General features: G+C 45.7%; 1 protein-coding gene across 1 annotated transcript in view; it reads right to left on the reverse strand.

Moving 5' to 3' along the window:
* psmc5 (proteasome 26S subunit, ATPase 5) overlaps positions 1-16,866 on the reverse strand; it is a 56,909-nt gene that overhangs the window by 29,448 nt on the left and 10,595 nt on the right. Inside the window, exons 2-3 of the mRNA XM_072487127.1 lie at positions 5,971-6,056; positions 4,422-4,493 (exon numbers count right to left, since the gene is read on the reverse strand). Coding sequence (XP_072343228.1) covers positions 4,422-4,493; positions 5,971-5,976 — 78 coding nt within the window. The 5' untranslated portion in view covers positions 5,977-6,056. The remainder of the gene's footprint in view (positions 1-4,421; positions 4,494-5,970; positions 6,057-16,866) is intronic.

Consider the following 16,866-nt stretch of genomic DNA (forward strand, 5'->3'; position numbering starts at 1 on the left):
GAAGATATCTCCATGGAAGACTATATAATGGAATTTGGCAGACTATATAAAAGGCTGCAGAAACACAACCTGGAATTTCCAGTCTGTGTTGGCCTTTAAATTACTTGACTGTGCTAGAGTGAGCAACATGGATAGGCTCCTGGTTTTGACAGGTGTTCAGCTTACTGATAAGGATACCTTATTCGAACAGATGACAAAAGCTTTACAAAAGTTTCTGGGGAAACATTCGATTCCGATGGCTCTGATGACCCAAATAGGTCAGCCTGCAATAAGGCAGAATATGGAAGATACACTACTAACAGGATGGCGAAATTGTATGGCTACGAACAGGGCTCAAGACTATAGAAGGAGACCGAGACAAGGAAATTATGAAGACAGAAACCCAGTTAGAACCTACAATAGGAAGATGAACCCCAGAAATGCACAGGGCATGATAAATCGATGTTTTCGATGTGACGCTCAATACCATTATGCTTTCAACTGTCCAACTCGTTATGATAGAGTGTTTGAAGCGACACATGACACGGAACAGTCAGAAGAAGAAAAAGATAGTGACCAGAAAGAAGGCATGTCCTATTGACAAGCAATTTTACGCCGGTAATGAGGGTGTTGGTTGCAGAATCCTTCAACTGTGCTGTATTGGACAGTGGGTGCACATCTACTGTGTGTGGAATTGACTGGCTAAAATGTTACCTGGACTCTTTGAATGCTGAAAATCGTAACAAGGTTAAGGAATTTGAAAGTTCCACAAGTTTCAGGTTTGGGGATGATAATACTCTGAAGTCGCTGAAGAGTGATGATCCCTTGAAATATTGCCAGAGTGAATCATTTCATTAGCACGGATGTCGTATCAAGTGAGCAGACCATCGATGAAGCAAGCACACATGAAACTGGATATGGAACAGGATAAGGCAACAGTCTTTGGAAAGACGGTGGACTTACAATTTACACAGTCGAGACACTCTTGTATTCCATTACTGACAAATAATATTTCAAGTAGAGTGGTTAAGGATGTGTTAATGGCAGTTGAAAATGGGACTTTAGCTGATTAAAAACTTGTGGTATTAAAACTGCAAAGGCAATTTGCACATCCGTCTCCTCGGAGGCGGAAAAATGTATTAAATAATTCAGGGGTAAGGGATGACTACGATACTAAACTGATAGAACAGGTTAGTGACCGCTGTGAAGTTTATAGGAAGTACATCAGCACGACCGATAGTAACCCTACCTTTGGCCAGGGATTTTAACAACATTGTGGCCATGGACCTTAAGATCTGGGATAAAGCAAATAATATATTTATTTTGCATTTTGTAGATTTAGCAACCAGATTTAGTCAATCAACGATTGTACGAAGTAAAGAAAAGTGTAATTCTGGATCAAATCATGGAAAAATGGATAGGGATAGGAATGGGTCCACCGGCAAAATTCCTGACGGACAATGGGGGAGAATTTGCTAATGATGAGTTTAGGGATATGTGTGAAAGCATGAATATCAGAGTTATGAATACGGCTGCAGAAAGCCCATTTAGTAATGGTGTCTGTGAAATAAATCATGCTGTCATCGATGACATGCTTCGGAAAATTTTGGCAGGTCGACCAAATTGCAGGCTAAATTCAGCTTTAGCATGGGCAGTACATGCAAAGAATTCATTGCAGATGGTTGGGGGCTATAGTCCTTATCAATTAGTGTTTGGTAGAAATTCTAAAATTCCGTCCATATTGGATGACCAGCCTCCAGCTTGGGAGGGGACTACAATTTGCTCTGGTTTTGCTGAACATTTAAATGCATTACATCGCAGTAGAAAAGCTTTTTTGGAAGCAGAAGTCTCTGAAAGAATTCGCAGAGCTTTAGGACATAACGTACGGCCATCAGATGCCGTTTTTCAGCAAGGATGCATGGTATCCTATAAGAGAGACAATTCTAATGAATGGAAAGGCCCAGGGAAGGTCATAGGCATAGATGGCAAAACAATTATTTTGCAATATGGTAATCAAACTGTTAGGGTACATTCATCAAGGATAATGGATACAGATTACAAATTTTCAAACTTAGACAGAGCAGACAGACATGACGAGGAACCAGAGTCATCTGGTACGCATGTGTTACAGAACTATGATGGCAGCACGGTAGCATTGTGGATCGCACAACTGCTTCACAGCTCCAGGGTCCCAGGTTCGATTCTGGCTTGGGTCACTGTCTGTGCGGAGTCTGCACATCCTCCCAGTGTGTGCGTGGGTTTCCTCCGGGTGCTCCGGTTTCCTCCCACAGTCCAAAGATGTGCAGGTTAGGTGGATTGGCCATGATAAATTGCCCTTAGTGTCTAAAATTGCCCTTAGTGTTGGGTGGGGTTACTGGGTTATGGGGATAGGGTGGAGGCGTTGACCTTGGGTAGGTTGCTCTTTCCAAGAGCCGGTGCAGACTCGATGGGCCGAATGGCCTCCTTCTGCACTGTAAATTCTGTGAAATTAACTGATATAGACAGGGTTTCTGTGGAGGAACACAACACTTCTGATGAATTAGAACAGGCCATTTTTCCGAAAGGGCAACTGCCAAAAGTTGGTACAAAAGTGACATACTTGCCTGAAGGGTCTAGTCAATGGAAGGGTGCAACTGTTATTAGTAGAACAGGGAAGGCCACTGGAAAGTATAAACATTGGTTGAATGTACAGCATTCAGGGGAAGGAGTCAAGACAATGGATTGGGAAAACAAAGTTCACAAATGGAGGGCACAGAAACGCAGTGCCAGTTCAGATAGTACATCGGATAGTGAACAGGTCTGCAGGAAAAGGTCGCGAACTATTGAAAGGACATCCCACGGCAGAAGGGAAAGATCAAGCAGTAGCAGTACAGAACGAGATACCAAGCGGGAGAGGGGACGTAGTTTATCAAGATCTCGGAACATGAGTAAGACTACGAATACTAATAGGAGTAGAAGCCACATGCACGTGAGATTTTGGTGGCTTCAAATAAATTAGATGAAAAAGTTATCAAAGAAGCTAAATAGCAAGAATTGCATAGTTGGAGTGAATTTGGGGTATACACGGAAGTACCGGATAGGGGACAAAGCGCTCTATCCCACAGATGGATTTGCACAGAAAAGGTTCTTCCGGATGGAACTTATAAGGCAAAGGCCAGGCTTGTGGCAAGGGGATTTGAAGAAAACTTAGAAGATCAGGATTTAAGGGTAGGTTCACCTACAGCAGGAAAGGTTATTTTGAAGATCTTCTTGGCTCTATTAGCCACAAAGGCATGGGAATGCAAATCTATAGATATAAAAGCTGCCTTTTTGCAGGGGCATCAGCTCCAGAGAGACATTTTTCTCCGTCCTCCTACAGAAGCAGCTAACACAGAAGTTGTACTCTGGAAGTTGAACAAATGTGTATATGGATTAAATGATGCATCTAGAGTCTGGTATTTTTCGGTAAGGTCAGTTTTGTTAAAGTTAGGCTGTTGCCAGTTGAAAGCAGATCCTGCAATGTTTTACTGGCACTATAAAGGAAATCTTTCTGGCATTTTTATGATGCATGTCGATGATTTTTTGTGGGGTGGGACTAGTGATTTTAAAACTATTGTAATCTCTGGTTTGAGGAAAGAATTCAGGGTTGGAAGTCAGGCTTCCGGTGCATTTAAATACATTGGACTGGAAATTGGACTGACTAAGTTAGGGGCAACTTTACGTCAGCAATCTTATTTAGAAAGCATCAGCCCAATAGCAATTAGTCGTGGCCGAGTTTCACAAAAAGACGCAATGGTTTCAAAGATAGAAAAAGTGCAACTGCGAAGTTTAACATGGGAGGAGTCTGCACGTTCTCCCTCTGTCTGCGTGGGTTTCCTCCGGGTGCTCCGGTTTCCTCCCACAGTCCAAAGACATGCAGGTTAGGTGGATTGGCCATGATAAATTGCTCTTAAGTGATCAAAAAGGTTAGATGGGGTTATTGGGTTATGGGGATAGGGTGGAAGTGAGGGCATAAGTGGGTCGGTGCAGACTCGATGGGCCGAATGGCCTCCTTCTGCACTGTATGTTCTATGTAATAGCGGGTTAGTTGGTAAATTTTAGAAAAAGTGATTTAATAATCTGGCTGGCAACCGATACTGGACTTCTATATTGATTGTATTATCAATTAAACATTTATTTTATTGACTGATGCAAGATATTTTTCGCTAGACTTGTCACCATCCCTCCCCACCCCAATCCCTGGAGTTAGGAACGTCTGTCTTATTATAAATTACTGAAATTCGTCGGGAAACAGATGAAATTATTGTAATGGATTCAACTATTGCACAATTCTCACTTTAATATTTCAAACAAAAAGTTAGTTGTGACAAATCCAGATAAACTATTTCATATAAGCGATTAATTTTTAAAATTGTTTCTCCCATAAAACTTCCCAGAAGTTTGGCTCTGCTATGGCATATCACCTGCAGTTCTTCAATTTTTGACAGGTAATACTGGCGGAGGCCTGTCCCTCCCTTTCCCTCTTCCATGTCCATCTGAAACCAAAACACACATACAATTAGTTGCTGTGATTACAAGATGGCAACACAAAGGAAGGCTCCAAAAGTTACTGACTCTGGTGCTGAGGGGCCAATTGACCTACCCATGCATTACAAATGAGAGAAAGTACATGCTTGTGACTTGCTAACAGAATTGAAACAAAACCAACCCTACAGGACAACACTTGCACTTTGTCCAAACATCTCAAAGTGTTTTTCACACGTTAGTTCTGAAGGGCAAAGGACTTGGGTGGACAAAGCAGCACCTTAAATACCAGGGACAAGTGGCATAGACCACCAAAGAGGGGCAAAACATTTAGCGATGTACTTCAAAAGATAGCCCACTAATTGTGAAGCATTTGGGACTTCCTGCAGATGTGATATGGTACAATGCACTTGCAAGGTTGTTTTATGAATATTGGAAACATTTATCCAGAATGCACTAACAGAGCATAAATTCAGAAAAGAAAGAGAATCTCAGTTTTGCTTGCAAATACAGGCAGCAAATCCGGGCCAGTGACAATTCCTCGAATTGCATCAACAGGCTCGTCTGACCTTGCCCTTCTATTTTAGTTTCTATTTTCCTCCCAATTGTTAAGCATCTTATTCCAAATTTCAAATCTGGGCTGAACCAGACTCTGAACAGTTCTGGATAGGAAAGAGCAGGGTTCGACACCTGGTATTTTACCTGCACACTTGCAACATTTAAAAACTATGTACAGGGGTAATTATGAACACTTAATAGTACCTCCAACTAAATAAAAACCTTAAAATTCCTGCCCACTATCAATTGCAATATGGTATACATATAGTTAGAAATCCCTGACAATCTAACATTTAAATCACTACAGAACTAACTTAATGCTTTCAAATTCAATCTTGTGCAGTAATTTGTAAGGGCCACAAATTGTAACTGTCACCTCGGGGGCAATTGTAGCCTCGCTTGCCAGGTGTGCTGATTTTACACCCTGTCCATAAGGGCCAATCTTTACCGAGTCCAGTCAGGAAAGAAACAGAATTGGGTGCAAAATGTCAGTTTTACACACCAACCAATTTTACTCTCCATTGATGTCAACAAGTAATATTGGGAAGGGTATATAAAACAAAAACAAAAAACGGCCTGGCACTCGATCCTGTAGGTTTCCCACTCAGCAAACTAGGGTAAAATTGCTGCCACCCTTAATTTTCCAAGTTAATATTAAAACAGCATAACTAAAAGGAAATTGGGCTAAAAAAAATCAACTGCAGCATATTCAAGTATATGACTATTCCACCACTCATTCCAATCCAGCATTTTGTAAAGCATATTCCAGGCAACAAATCTCATCTTAAAAATATTAACCAGTTCAGGCTAACAATGAAAATAGCTCAATTTTAAAGGAAAGAACCCACCACCCCCACACCTGTTCACAAGAGTCTGCATTTACATCTGCGATGGATTTGATGAAACAGAAACTATGACACTCAAACTTACCCGCATGGTGCTGGAAATTGATATTTGATATTCTGTAAAACAATGTCCTGGGCAACTGCAGAGCCGTCAAGCCAGTGAGATAATGCCTGCAGATTATAAAGGGAAACAATACCAGATATCATGGTTTGAGCACAAGTTTAAAACCGGAAATCCATGGTCAGTTTTTAATTTGTAGACAGAACTTCATATGTGGGTACTGTGCAAATGTTGTTTATCTGTATATTAGAGAATGCAGAAGGAAAACCGAAGTGTGTCATGGGAAGAATGGGGATTTTCTTCCCCCCCCTCTACTAGCTCATTCCACCAAAAGACAGATACAGTGTCCACCAAATTAAACATCGGCATCAAGATACCTTGAATCAACATCGCACTTGATATAGATGCTTTCCCACACCCAACAATTATAATCTGATCAAGGGCAAAAATAAACCTAAAAATTTCAAATTCAATCATCTGAAACCCTGTTCAGGTCACTGAAGAACACCTTTAAAACTGTAGTTGCAATCCTGCAGCCCACCAGTTTAGAGCGTGGGTTGTAGAAGATATGAGCAACAACCATGGCAGAGTTACCACTACCTATCGATAAATATATTTGTCTCAGATTCCTCAAATCAGTAAACGTTCAATTAAGAGAAAGATTAGCAACTGGCCAGAATAATCCAGGTATTGCTTTCCTTAGTCTCTAATACTATATCAATCAGAATTTAATAGTGTTCCCAAGTAACATTTGTCACAAAAGTTCTCCCAATGATTCAGTAAACAATCGCACCATCCAGGCGAAAACTAGTTTCTATGGGCTAGTAGGTCACAGATTCAATTCCGAAGCTGTTGAGTCAGGCAATTTCAGTAAGTCAGGCAATTTTGGTAAGAGTAGCCTCTGCACATCTGACCTAAAGGGTCAACAAAGAGAGGCCAAGCTACAACACACAATTATCTAATGTCTCTCGCTGCCGAGTGCACGTGTGTCAACACTGATTACATGGCTCGGCTTGGTTGTAATAGTCCACAGTTAAACAGCCTGGCAATGCTCACAATTTATGCTCAAGTATGAAAACTGGTCATTTGCACGCACTATAAGAGGGTTTCCAACACCTGTTGTATAAAACACTCCAGTAAAAGTGAGGATCTTCAGGAAAAAAAGAGGAAAGAAAATTGGCAAAAACTAAAATTGCACATACACTATTGTGTGCTGTTCAGTAACATTCATCAACTATGTATTATAAGACATCGCTGCAAAGAGGGCCACAGTTGGTCATCAGCCCAACAGATTGCGGTGGGGATGGGGGTCATCATGCTTTGTTTGTTGAGTTGTTTACCTATCCCAATAAACCAAACTGTTTCAGATGTTCTGGCTGGAAACACTGCAATATTAAGGGCACCCACACGGGGAATACTGAACACGGTTTTGGATGCTACCATCACTGGATAAAGGAAGAATGATACCTTTTGTATTTTGCTATTATAAAATGATGCAAATGGCTGGACATTAAAAACAAAGATACAATTCAGAGTGGGAGGATTTAAACATCAGAGATAGTCATGAACACTGGGTATCACTTGAACTGTCTCTCGCTGCTGGTGCGGTTCCACCACATTCATAACCCCTACAAACCTGCAACAAAAATCAGGATCTGTGAACAAAACGTTCAGAAAAAAGTCAAGTTAATTACTTTAAATTGCACTTAAAATGTTAAGTTTCCTTTCAACTACCTTCCAAAAAGCAAGCTTCAAACAGTCTTTGATATCAAAGGAATGTCTGAACATTTACCAATTGCAGGAAAGCAGTTTAGTACAGCATTGGGTGGATTTACTGATCCAGTGGCTCCCTTAACAATGTATTTACATTTTCGGATTGCCGCTGCATTTTACATTCAAGACAAGTAAAACAGGTCAGCTGCTTAATAATTAAAAGTAGTTTATAATAAACTGAGTTTAGTTCACTCAGAAAAATGTGAAGGTTTAGGTATTGGCAGAGACTAAACTATGCTTATTGTGGAACACAATAGCCTGGTTTAGCACACTAGGCTAAATCGCTGGCTTTTAAAGCAGACCAAGGCAGGCCAGCAGCATGGTTCAATTCCCGTAACAGCCTCCCCGAACAGGCGCTAGAATGTGGCGTCTAGGGGCTTTTCACAGTAACTTCATTTGAAGCCTACTTATGACAAGCGATTTTCATTGCATTTCATTTCAACAAGGAAGCTGCAGACTACTGACCCCTACTGGAAGCTAATGTTACTGACCAAGTCTCTCCAGAACACAAGGGAACATCCTCAATTCTGTGTCACCACACGTTCTAGGGCTACTTTTTAATGCTGACAAACTCTAGATGATAACAATGTCCACTGCTTTATACCTTCATTATTTTTACAGAAAAAATTGCTGTGATTTTGGGACCACATTCACCACGAGTCCAAACTGTGACATGGGCGCAAAATATTGGAAGACTCGGAAAACGAGAATGTCGCCGCCGAGATATCGTATTCCGATTGACCCAGTGACACAATGATGTTCCAGCCCAGGAGGTCGGCAACCTTATTTCACATTTACATATAATTTGTAATTTGTGGACTTCCCCACTGTATGGCAGCAACCCCCCCCACCCCCCACCCTCCCTCCCAACATTAGGAATTAAACCCCAGGTTTACAATTTTTTTTTTTAAAAAACAGAACCAGTAAGTAGAGTCCCCAAGAGAGAGGGATATGCCAGGGCCGTACTCTGGCACTGTCCCATCTGGCAATGCCAGGGGGCCTCACTGGGGTGCTCCATTGGGGGGGGGGGGGGGGGGGAGGCGACTCCCCTTTGGGGGGGGCTTCCCCTTGCACATGTGGGGGAGATTCCTGTGTTTTCTATCGGAGATCAGGCACCCTTTCCCAGCTTTCGCTGACCCCTCCCCACCAGCGTGATGCTGTGGGCCCGCCTAGTTTTTTTTCTGCAGAACGTACTGGATTATCTGGCAAGAAAAGCCTCAGCCAGCATTTTGTGCAGACTGGAAAATTCTGCCCAGTACTAGAATGTAATCTGGCCAACTGTTCTCATCAGAGGTCCAGAAAACGCAAGTCCAATTATGCTCGCAATTCCACCAACTGCAATGGTTTGTACAGATCTGCCTCAGTCATTGGGTGGATGGGGGAAGAACTGGTAGCCTGAAGGATACATTGACTACTTGATAAGTGTTTCCATTCTTTGAATGATATGGGTCACCGCACCACCACGGTAGTGTAGCCTAGCTGGATGGATTCTGGGAAAATAATCTGCGCACATACAGAAAGACGACTTGTGATATCACAGGTAGGCGGCACAGCACATCATTAACTCTTCATGTTGTATGAAGCTTCAGGATCTATGTCATGACATTGCCTGCTATTGGCCTGAAGCTAAAATGAAAGTGGCCAGTTCGTCAATACTAGCCCCACCATCATTTATCATCTAAAGGCCTCCAGGTAGATACAGCAATGCGTGATGAACCTGCCAGGTAAATTTTTTCTTCTTTCCACGTCCCCCAAATGTCATCAGGGCATTTAAAGCAGAGCAAATTTGGGCAAAGTGAGAAGACTATCAGTTGTTACGAAAACATCTGGTGTGAAGTCTTATCTGTCAGAGGCATTGTTTGCTGCAGTTACATCTAGATCACAATATTTGGTGGAATTCCTCCACATGGGATATCACACCTTGTGTAAGAACCAGAAGTAAAATTGTGATTTTTTAAATTTTTTTAAACACAATTGGTTAGAATTTGGAATGCACTGCTTGATCGGGTGGTGGATACAGATTCAATCATAGCCTTCAACAGGGAATAATTGGATAAATATCTGAAATAGAAAAATCCACTAGAATTAATTCTTTGAAAGAGCCAAAACAGATCTCCATGCTCCGAATGACTTCCTTCTACGCTCCATTACGATTCCATTTTGTCAATTAGAACCTGATTAATAGAAAACGGCAGTGGGACAGGTGAAATGTTTATTACCCTGCACAGTGAGCTTCTTCCCTCGGGCAAGGTAGCAGGTTAGAGACGTACTGAGCCGTTTATTGACGGAACATTTGCGAGCCTAGGGGCACTGGAGGAGAAGTTTGAGTTACCCCCGGGAAAAGCCTTTAGATTTTTGCAGGTGAGGGCTTTTGTAAAGCGACAGGTAAGGGAATTCCCGTTGCTCCCGGCACAAGAAATTCAAGACAGGGTGATCTCGGGCGCATGGGTCGGGGAGGGCAAGGTGTCGGAAATACACCAGGAGATGAAAGAAGGGGAATCGCTGGTAGAAGAATTGAAGGGTAAATGGGAGGAGGAGCTGGGGGAGGAGATCGAGGAAGGTCTGTGGGCAGATGACCTAGGTAGGGTTAATTCCTCCTCCTCGTGTGCCAGGCTCAGCCTGATACAATTTAAGGTGGTTCACAGAGCTCACCTGACGGGGGCGAGGTTGAGCAGGTTCTTTGGGGTACGGGACAGATGTGGAAGGTGCTCAGGGAGCCCGGCGAACCATGTCCATATGTTTTTGTCATGCCTGGCACTGGAGGGGTTCTGGAGAGGAGTGGCGGGAGCAATATCTCAGGTGGTGAAAGTCCAGGTCAAGCCAAGCTGGGGGCTAGCAATATTCGGAATAGTGGACGAACCGGGAGTGCAGGAGGCGATAGAGGCCGGTATTCTGGCCTTTGCGTCCTTAGTAGCCCGGCGAAGGATCTTGCTAATGTGGAAGGAGGCGAAGCCCCCCAGCGTGGAGGCCTGGATAAACGATATGGCTGGATTCATAAAGTAGGAGAGGATTAAGTTCGCCTTGAGAGGGTCTGCACAGGGGTTCTACCGACGGAGGCAACCGTTCCTAGACTATCTCGCGGAGCGTTAGAGGAGGGTCGGTCAGCAGCAGCAGCAACCTGGGGGGGGGGGAGCCGCCTGGGGGGGTGGATGAGCAAGAGATAACATGAAGAGTCGGGGAAACTGGCACGTACGCGAGAGCGCCAGTGTACAAAGCTATGTAAATCTACTATTTTGCCATGTATATATCTTGCTCCGCGCGATTTGTCGTTTATTTTTTTTTGTTACGGGGGGGGGGGGGGCTATTGTTTGTAAGGGAGAAAAATTGTGTTAAAAACTTTAATAAATATATATATATTTTTAAAAAGAGACGTACTGAGCCACCAATTTGCCATCTAGAGCTCAGTCATTGGTTTGCCTCAAGTCTTTTAACCACAGAAAACAAATGAGCCGTCTTAAATTATGAAAGAAATACAATAGAGCTTTGGGATGCTGCAAACATTTATACAGCGCAAAATAATTTCAGTTCCGATAAAAATAATGGGACGAGACTTCCGGTGACGTGGATGAGCTGAGCAGTTGCACATCAGGTGGCTCTCTTCCAGAATACAATTAAATAGGCACCTTTAGACAAATTTCGCCTGAAAACTCGGACTTATCTCAGCCACAAGCCAGAAAAGGAGGAAATATTTTAAAATAAATAATGTTAAAGTGGATACAGGAAAAAGATCTGGGAGTTCACATATGATGCTGAGACAGGTTGTTAAGGCGGTTCATAAATTAGCAATTGGGATCTTTATAAGTAGAGGCATAGAATAACATCAAAAATCACAGTTACTTATATTTATATTTGATAAAATGTCCCAATGCACTTCACAGGAATTTATTTTTTATTCGTTCGTGGGATGTGGACGCCGCATTTATTGCACATCCCTGAGAGCATTTAACAGTCAACCCACATTGCTAGGCCATTTCAGAGGGGAGGGAGCATTTGTTTTTAAAAAAATATGTTTTTATTAAGAATTTTTCAATAACAATATTTTCCACCTTACAAACAACCCCCCCCTCCCCCACCCAGTAACAAAGAAAAGAAAAGGAACTCGCGTGGCAAGACATGAACATGGCAAGTCAATAAGATACAAAACTTTGTACATTGGATTCTTCCCGTACATGACAGTTTCCGGATCATTCATGTGTTTTCTTGCTCAAATGCCCCCCAGAGAACACCCCCCCCCCCCCCCGGGTTGCTGTTGCTGCTGTCCGACCTTCATCTAACGCTCCGCGAGATGGTCTAGGAACGGTTTCCACCGCCTGTAGAACCCCTGCGCAGACCCTCTCAAGGCAAACTTTATCCTTTCCAACTTGATAAACCCTGCCATATCATTTATCCAGGCCTCCACACTGGGGGGGCTTCGCCTCCTTCCACATTAGCAAGATCCTTCGCCGGGCTACTAGGGACGCAAAGGCCAGAATGCCGGCCTCTTTCGCCTCCTGCACTCCCGGCTCGTCCACTACTCCAAATAGTGCTAGCCCCCAGCTTGGCTTGACCCGGACTTTCACCACCTTAGCTACTGTTCCCCCCACTCCCCTCCAGAACCCCTCCAGTGCCGGGCATGACCAAAACATATGGACATGGTTCGCCGGACTTCCTGAGCACCTCCCACATCTGTCCTCCACCCCAAAGAACCTGCTCAGCCTCGCCCCCGTCATATGCGCTCTATGAACCACCTTAAATTAGTATCAGGCTAAGCCTGGCACACGAGGAAGAGGAATTAACCCTACTTAGGGCATCAGCCCATAGCCCCTCCTCAATCTCCTCCCCCAACTCCTCCTCCCATTTACCCTTCAGCTCCTCTACCAAAGCCTCTCCCTCTTCTTTCATCTACTGGTATATCGCCGATACCTTGCCCTCCCCGACCCATACGCCCAAAATCACCCTATCTTGAACCCCCTGTGCCGGGAGTAGCGGAAATTCCCTCACCTGCCGCCTCACAAACGCCCTCACTTGCATGTACCTGAAAGCGTTTCCCGGGGGTAGTCCAAACTTCTCCTCCAGCGCCCCCAAGCTCACAAACGTCCCGTCAATGAACAGGTCCCCCATTCTTCTAATCCCTATCCGATGCCAGCTCTGAAATCCCCCGTCCATCCTTCCTGGGACAAACCGATGGTTGTCTCTGATCGGGGACCACACCGAGGCTCCCGTTCCACCCCTGTGCCGTCTCCACTGCCCCCAGATCTTTAGCGTTGCCGCCACCACCGGGCTCGTGGTATACCTTGTCGGCGAGAGCGGCAGCAGTGCGGTCACCAGCGCCCCCAGGCTCGTTCCTTTGCAGGACGCCATCTCCAACCTCTTCCACGCCGCCCCCTCTCCCTCCATCACCCACTTACGGATCATTGCCACGTTGGCTGCCCAATAATAACCACCCAAATTCGGCAACGCCAACCCTCCTCTATCTCTGCTACGCTCCAAGAACCCCCTCCTTACCCGCGGGATCTTGCTCGCCCACACAAATCCCGTAATGCTCCTGCTTACCCTCTTAAAAAAGGCCTTAGTGATCACAATTGGGAGGCATTGGAATACAAAAAGAAATCTCGGGAGGACCACCATTTTAACTGACTGTACCCTACCCGCCAGCGACAGTGGCAACATGTCCCACCTTTTAAAATCCTCCTCCATCTGTTCCACCAACCGCGACAAATTAAGTTTGTGCAGTGCCCCCCAGCTCCTAGCTACCTGAATCCCCAAGTATCGAAAGCTCCTTTCTGCCCTCCTCAACGGTAGGTCGTCTATCCCTCTTCCCTGGTCCCCCGGATGGGTCACAAAGAGCTCACTCTTTCCCACATTGAGCTTATAGCCCGAAATGTCTCCAAACTCCTGTAGGATCTGCATTACCTCAACCATCCCCTCCACTGGATCCGTCACATACAGCAACAGGTCGTCTGCGTACAGCGACACTCGATGTTCCTCTCCCCTTCGAACCACCCCCTTCCATTTCCCCGACTCCCTTAACGCCATGGCCAAAGGTTCAATTGCTAATGCGAACAGCAGAGGGGACAGGGGGCACCCCTGCCTCGTCCCTCGATACAGCCGGAAATACTCCGACCTCCGCCGGTTCGTGACCACACTCGCCACTGGGGCTTTATACAGGAGCTTTAACCCAACTGATAAACCCTGCCCCAAACCCAAACCTCCTCAACACTTTCCAGAGATACTCCCACTCTACCCGATCGAAGGCCTTCTCCGCATCCATGGCTGTCACTATCTCCGCTTCTCCCTCCACCGATGGCATCATGATCACATTTAGGAGCCTTCGCACATTAGTATTTAACTGCCTACCCTTTACGAATCCCGTCTGGTCCTCGTGAATCACCCCCGGGACACAGTCCTCAATCCTCATGGCCAACATTTTTGTCAGCAACTTAGCATCTACATTAAGGAGCGAGATCGGTCTATACGACCCACATTGCAGTGGGTCCTTATCCCGCTTCAAGATCAAAGAGATTGTCGCCTCCGACATTGTCGGGGGCAGGGTCCCCCCCTCCCTTGATTCATTGAAGGTCCTTACCAGCAACGGGGCTAACAGGTCTACATACTTCCTGTAGAACTCCACCGGGAACCCATCCGGCCCCGGGGCCTTCCCTGCCTGCATGCTCCCCAGTCCTTTAACCAGCTCCTCCACCCCAATTGACACCCCCAAACCAGCCACCTCCTGCACATCCACCCTTGGGAACCTCAACTGATCCAAGAATCGCCGCATCCCCTCTTTTCCCCCTGGGGGCTGGGACCTATACAGTTCCTCGTAAAAGGCCTTAAAAGCCTCATTCACTTTCCCTGCACTCCGCACCGTAATTCCCCTGCCATCTTTGACTCCACCTATTTCCCTCACTGCCATGGTGTGCCAGCATCCCCTCGCCTTCTCCCCATATTCATATATCGCCCCCTGTGCCTTCCTCCACTGTGCCTCTGCCTTCCCTGTCGTCAACAGGTCGAACTCCGTCTGGAGACTTCGTCCCTCCCAGAGTAGTTCCTCATCAGGAGCCTCTCCATAGCTCCTGTCCACCCTTAAAATCTCCCCCACTAACCTCTCCCTTTCCCTGCCCTCTCTTCACCATGTGAGCCCTGATGGAGATGAACTCTCCCCTGACCACCGCCTTCAGCGCCTCCCATACTACTCCCACCTGCACCTCCCCGTTGTCGTTAGCCTCCAGATACCTTTCAATGCACCCTCCCGCACACTTCCTCGTCTGCCAGCAGTCCCACATCCAACCTCCACAACGGGCGTTGGTCCCTCTCCTCCCCCAGCTCCACCCAGTGCGGGGCATGGTCTGAAATGGCTATGGCCGAATACTCCGTTCCCTCCACTTTCGGGATCAATGCCCTGCCCAGAACAAAAAAATCTATCTATCTATCTATCCGGGAGTAGGCCTTATGTACGTGGGGGGAGGGAGCATTTAAGAGTGAACCACATCGCTGTGTCTGTCTGGAGTCACATGTAGGCCAGACCAGGTAAGGATGACAGATTTCCTTCCCTAAAGGACATCAATGAAACAGATGGGTTTTTACGACAGTTGACAATGGTGCCAGGTTCGTCATTGAACTTTTAATTCCAGATTTTTGTCTCTTGAATTCAAATTCCACCATCTGCCCTGGCGGGATTCAAACCTGGTCCCCAGAGCATTACTCGGAGTCTCTGGATTACTAACCCAGTGACAATACCACTGTGCCGTGGCCTTAGAAAGCAAAATATGGCACACACCACATAAGGAGATATTAGGTCAGATGAACAAAAAGCTAAGTCAAAAATGCTGGTTTTAGCGAGTGTTTCAAAGGAGGCAAGCAAGAGGGGCAGAGAGTAGAAGGGGTGGGAATTTCATAACTTGGGGCTGAAGAAACTGAAGGTGTGACGGTTGTGAGGTTGGATGAGAATACAGAGAAAGGGAGAGGTGAGGCCATGGAGGATTTTAAAAACAAGGATAAGAATTTTAACATTAGACATTGCTTGATCACAAAATTATGCTCAAACATTGAGAACACCCCACTTTAGGAGAGATGTCAGGGCCACAGAGAAGGTACAGAGGAGATTTAGCAGAATGGTGTCATGGATGAGGGACATCAGCTATGAAGAGACTGGAGAAGCTGGGATTGTTTTCAGAGTATGGAGGCTAAGGAGACATTTAATAGAGGTGTTATAAATGAAGAGAGAATTTGAACCACTAGCAGCTGGGTTAGCCAGAAGTGACTGTAGCAAAAAATACAATTGGGAGATGAGGAAGCTTTTTTGTCACACAGCTTGTTATTCTAATCTGGAATGTGTTGCCTGAAAACATGGTGGTGCAAATTTAATGGTGCAAGGGTCTTTCCTGTTGATTCCCTTATTTTCCCTTTCTTTATTTTTGCTGTTTTCATTTTGATCCATGGATGCTTAATGAGCATGTATCTTTAAGTCAAGTCAAACAACAGGGAGAATGAGGAGTTCAGAAAATTGCAACATAGTATATGGTGCTAGCTTTGGACAACAGAACTCAGACTCTGTGGCACTGGAGAGATGGGGTGGGATTCCGTTCGATTGGTTGGCTGGTGGCCGAAAGGCCTTATTCTGCCCGGTAACAGGTGGTGATCAGATCCTGCCGGAGTGGGATGATTTCCAGAGACCTAAAGAAAGCAGAGTTTGAATCCTGGATGCTCAGAGGAAAGGCCCTACTCTCTATCTCCTGTTCTTTCCAGAAATTATGCTGGGCTGGATTCTCCGTTTCTGTGGCTATGTCTGCAGGATCTGTCTGGTCTTAACACCAAAAAGTCGGCGGCGCCCCCACACCAATGTTCCACGCGGTGGGGGGCTAGCAGTCGTGCCCCGTCTGGCTTTATCTGCCGATACGGCCACAGAATGGCTAGGTGTTTGGCCGCGCATGCGCACGGTGACGGCCAGCGGTGTCTGCGCCGTACAACATGGCGCCAGCCGCCAAACATTCTCCCCGTAAGCCCGCTCGCCACCCCTGGACCACTCCCCACCAGATCTCCCAGCCCCGCCGCCGACCCCCCTGCCAGCAGAACGGCACCCTCCCCCAACTGTGGCGGCGCTGGACAGTCCTTAGCCGCCATGCGAGGTCCCCAAAAAGTGAGAGGACAGGCATCCCACGCTGTCGGGGA

Source organism: Scyliorhinus torazame, chromosome 21 (genome assembly GCF_047496885.1).
Source record: "Scyliorhinus torazame isolate Kashiwa2021f chromosome 21, sScyTor2.1, whole genome shotgun sequence".
Classification (NCBI taxonomy): domain Eukaryota; kingdom Metazoa; phylum Chordata; class Chondrichthyes; order Carcharhiniformes; family Scyliorhinidae; genus Scyliorhinus; species Scyliorhinus torazame.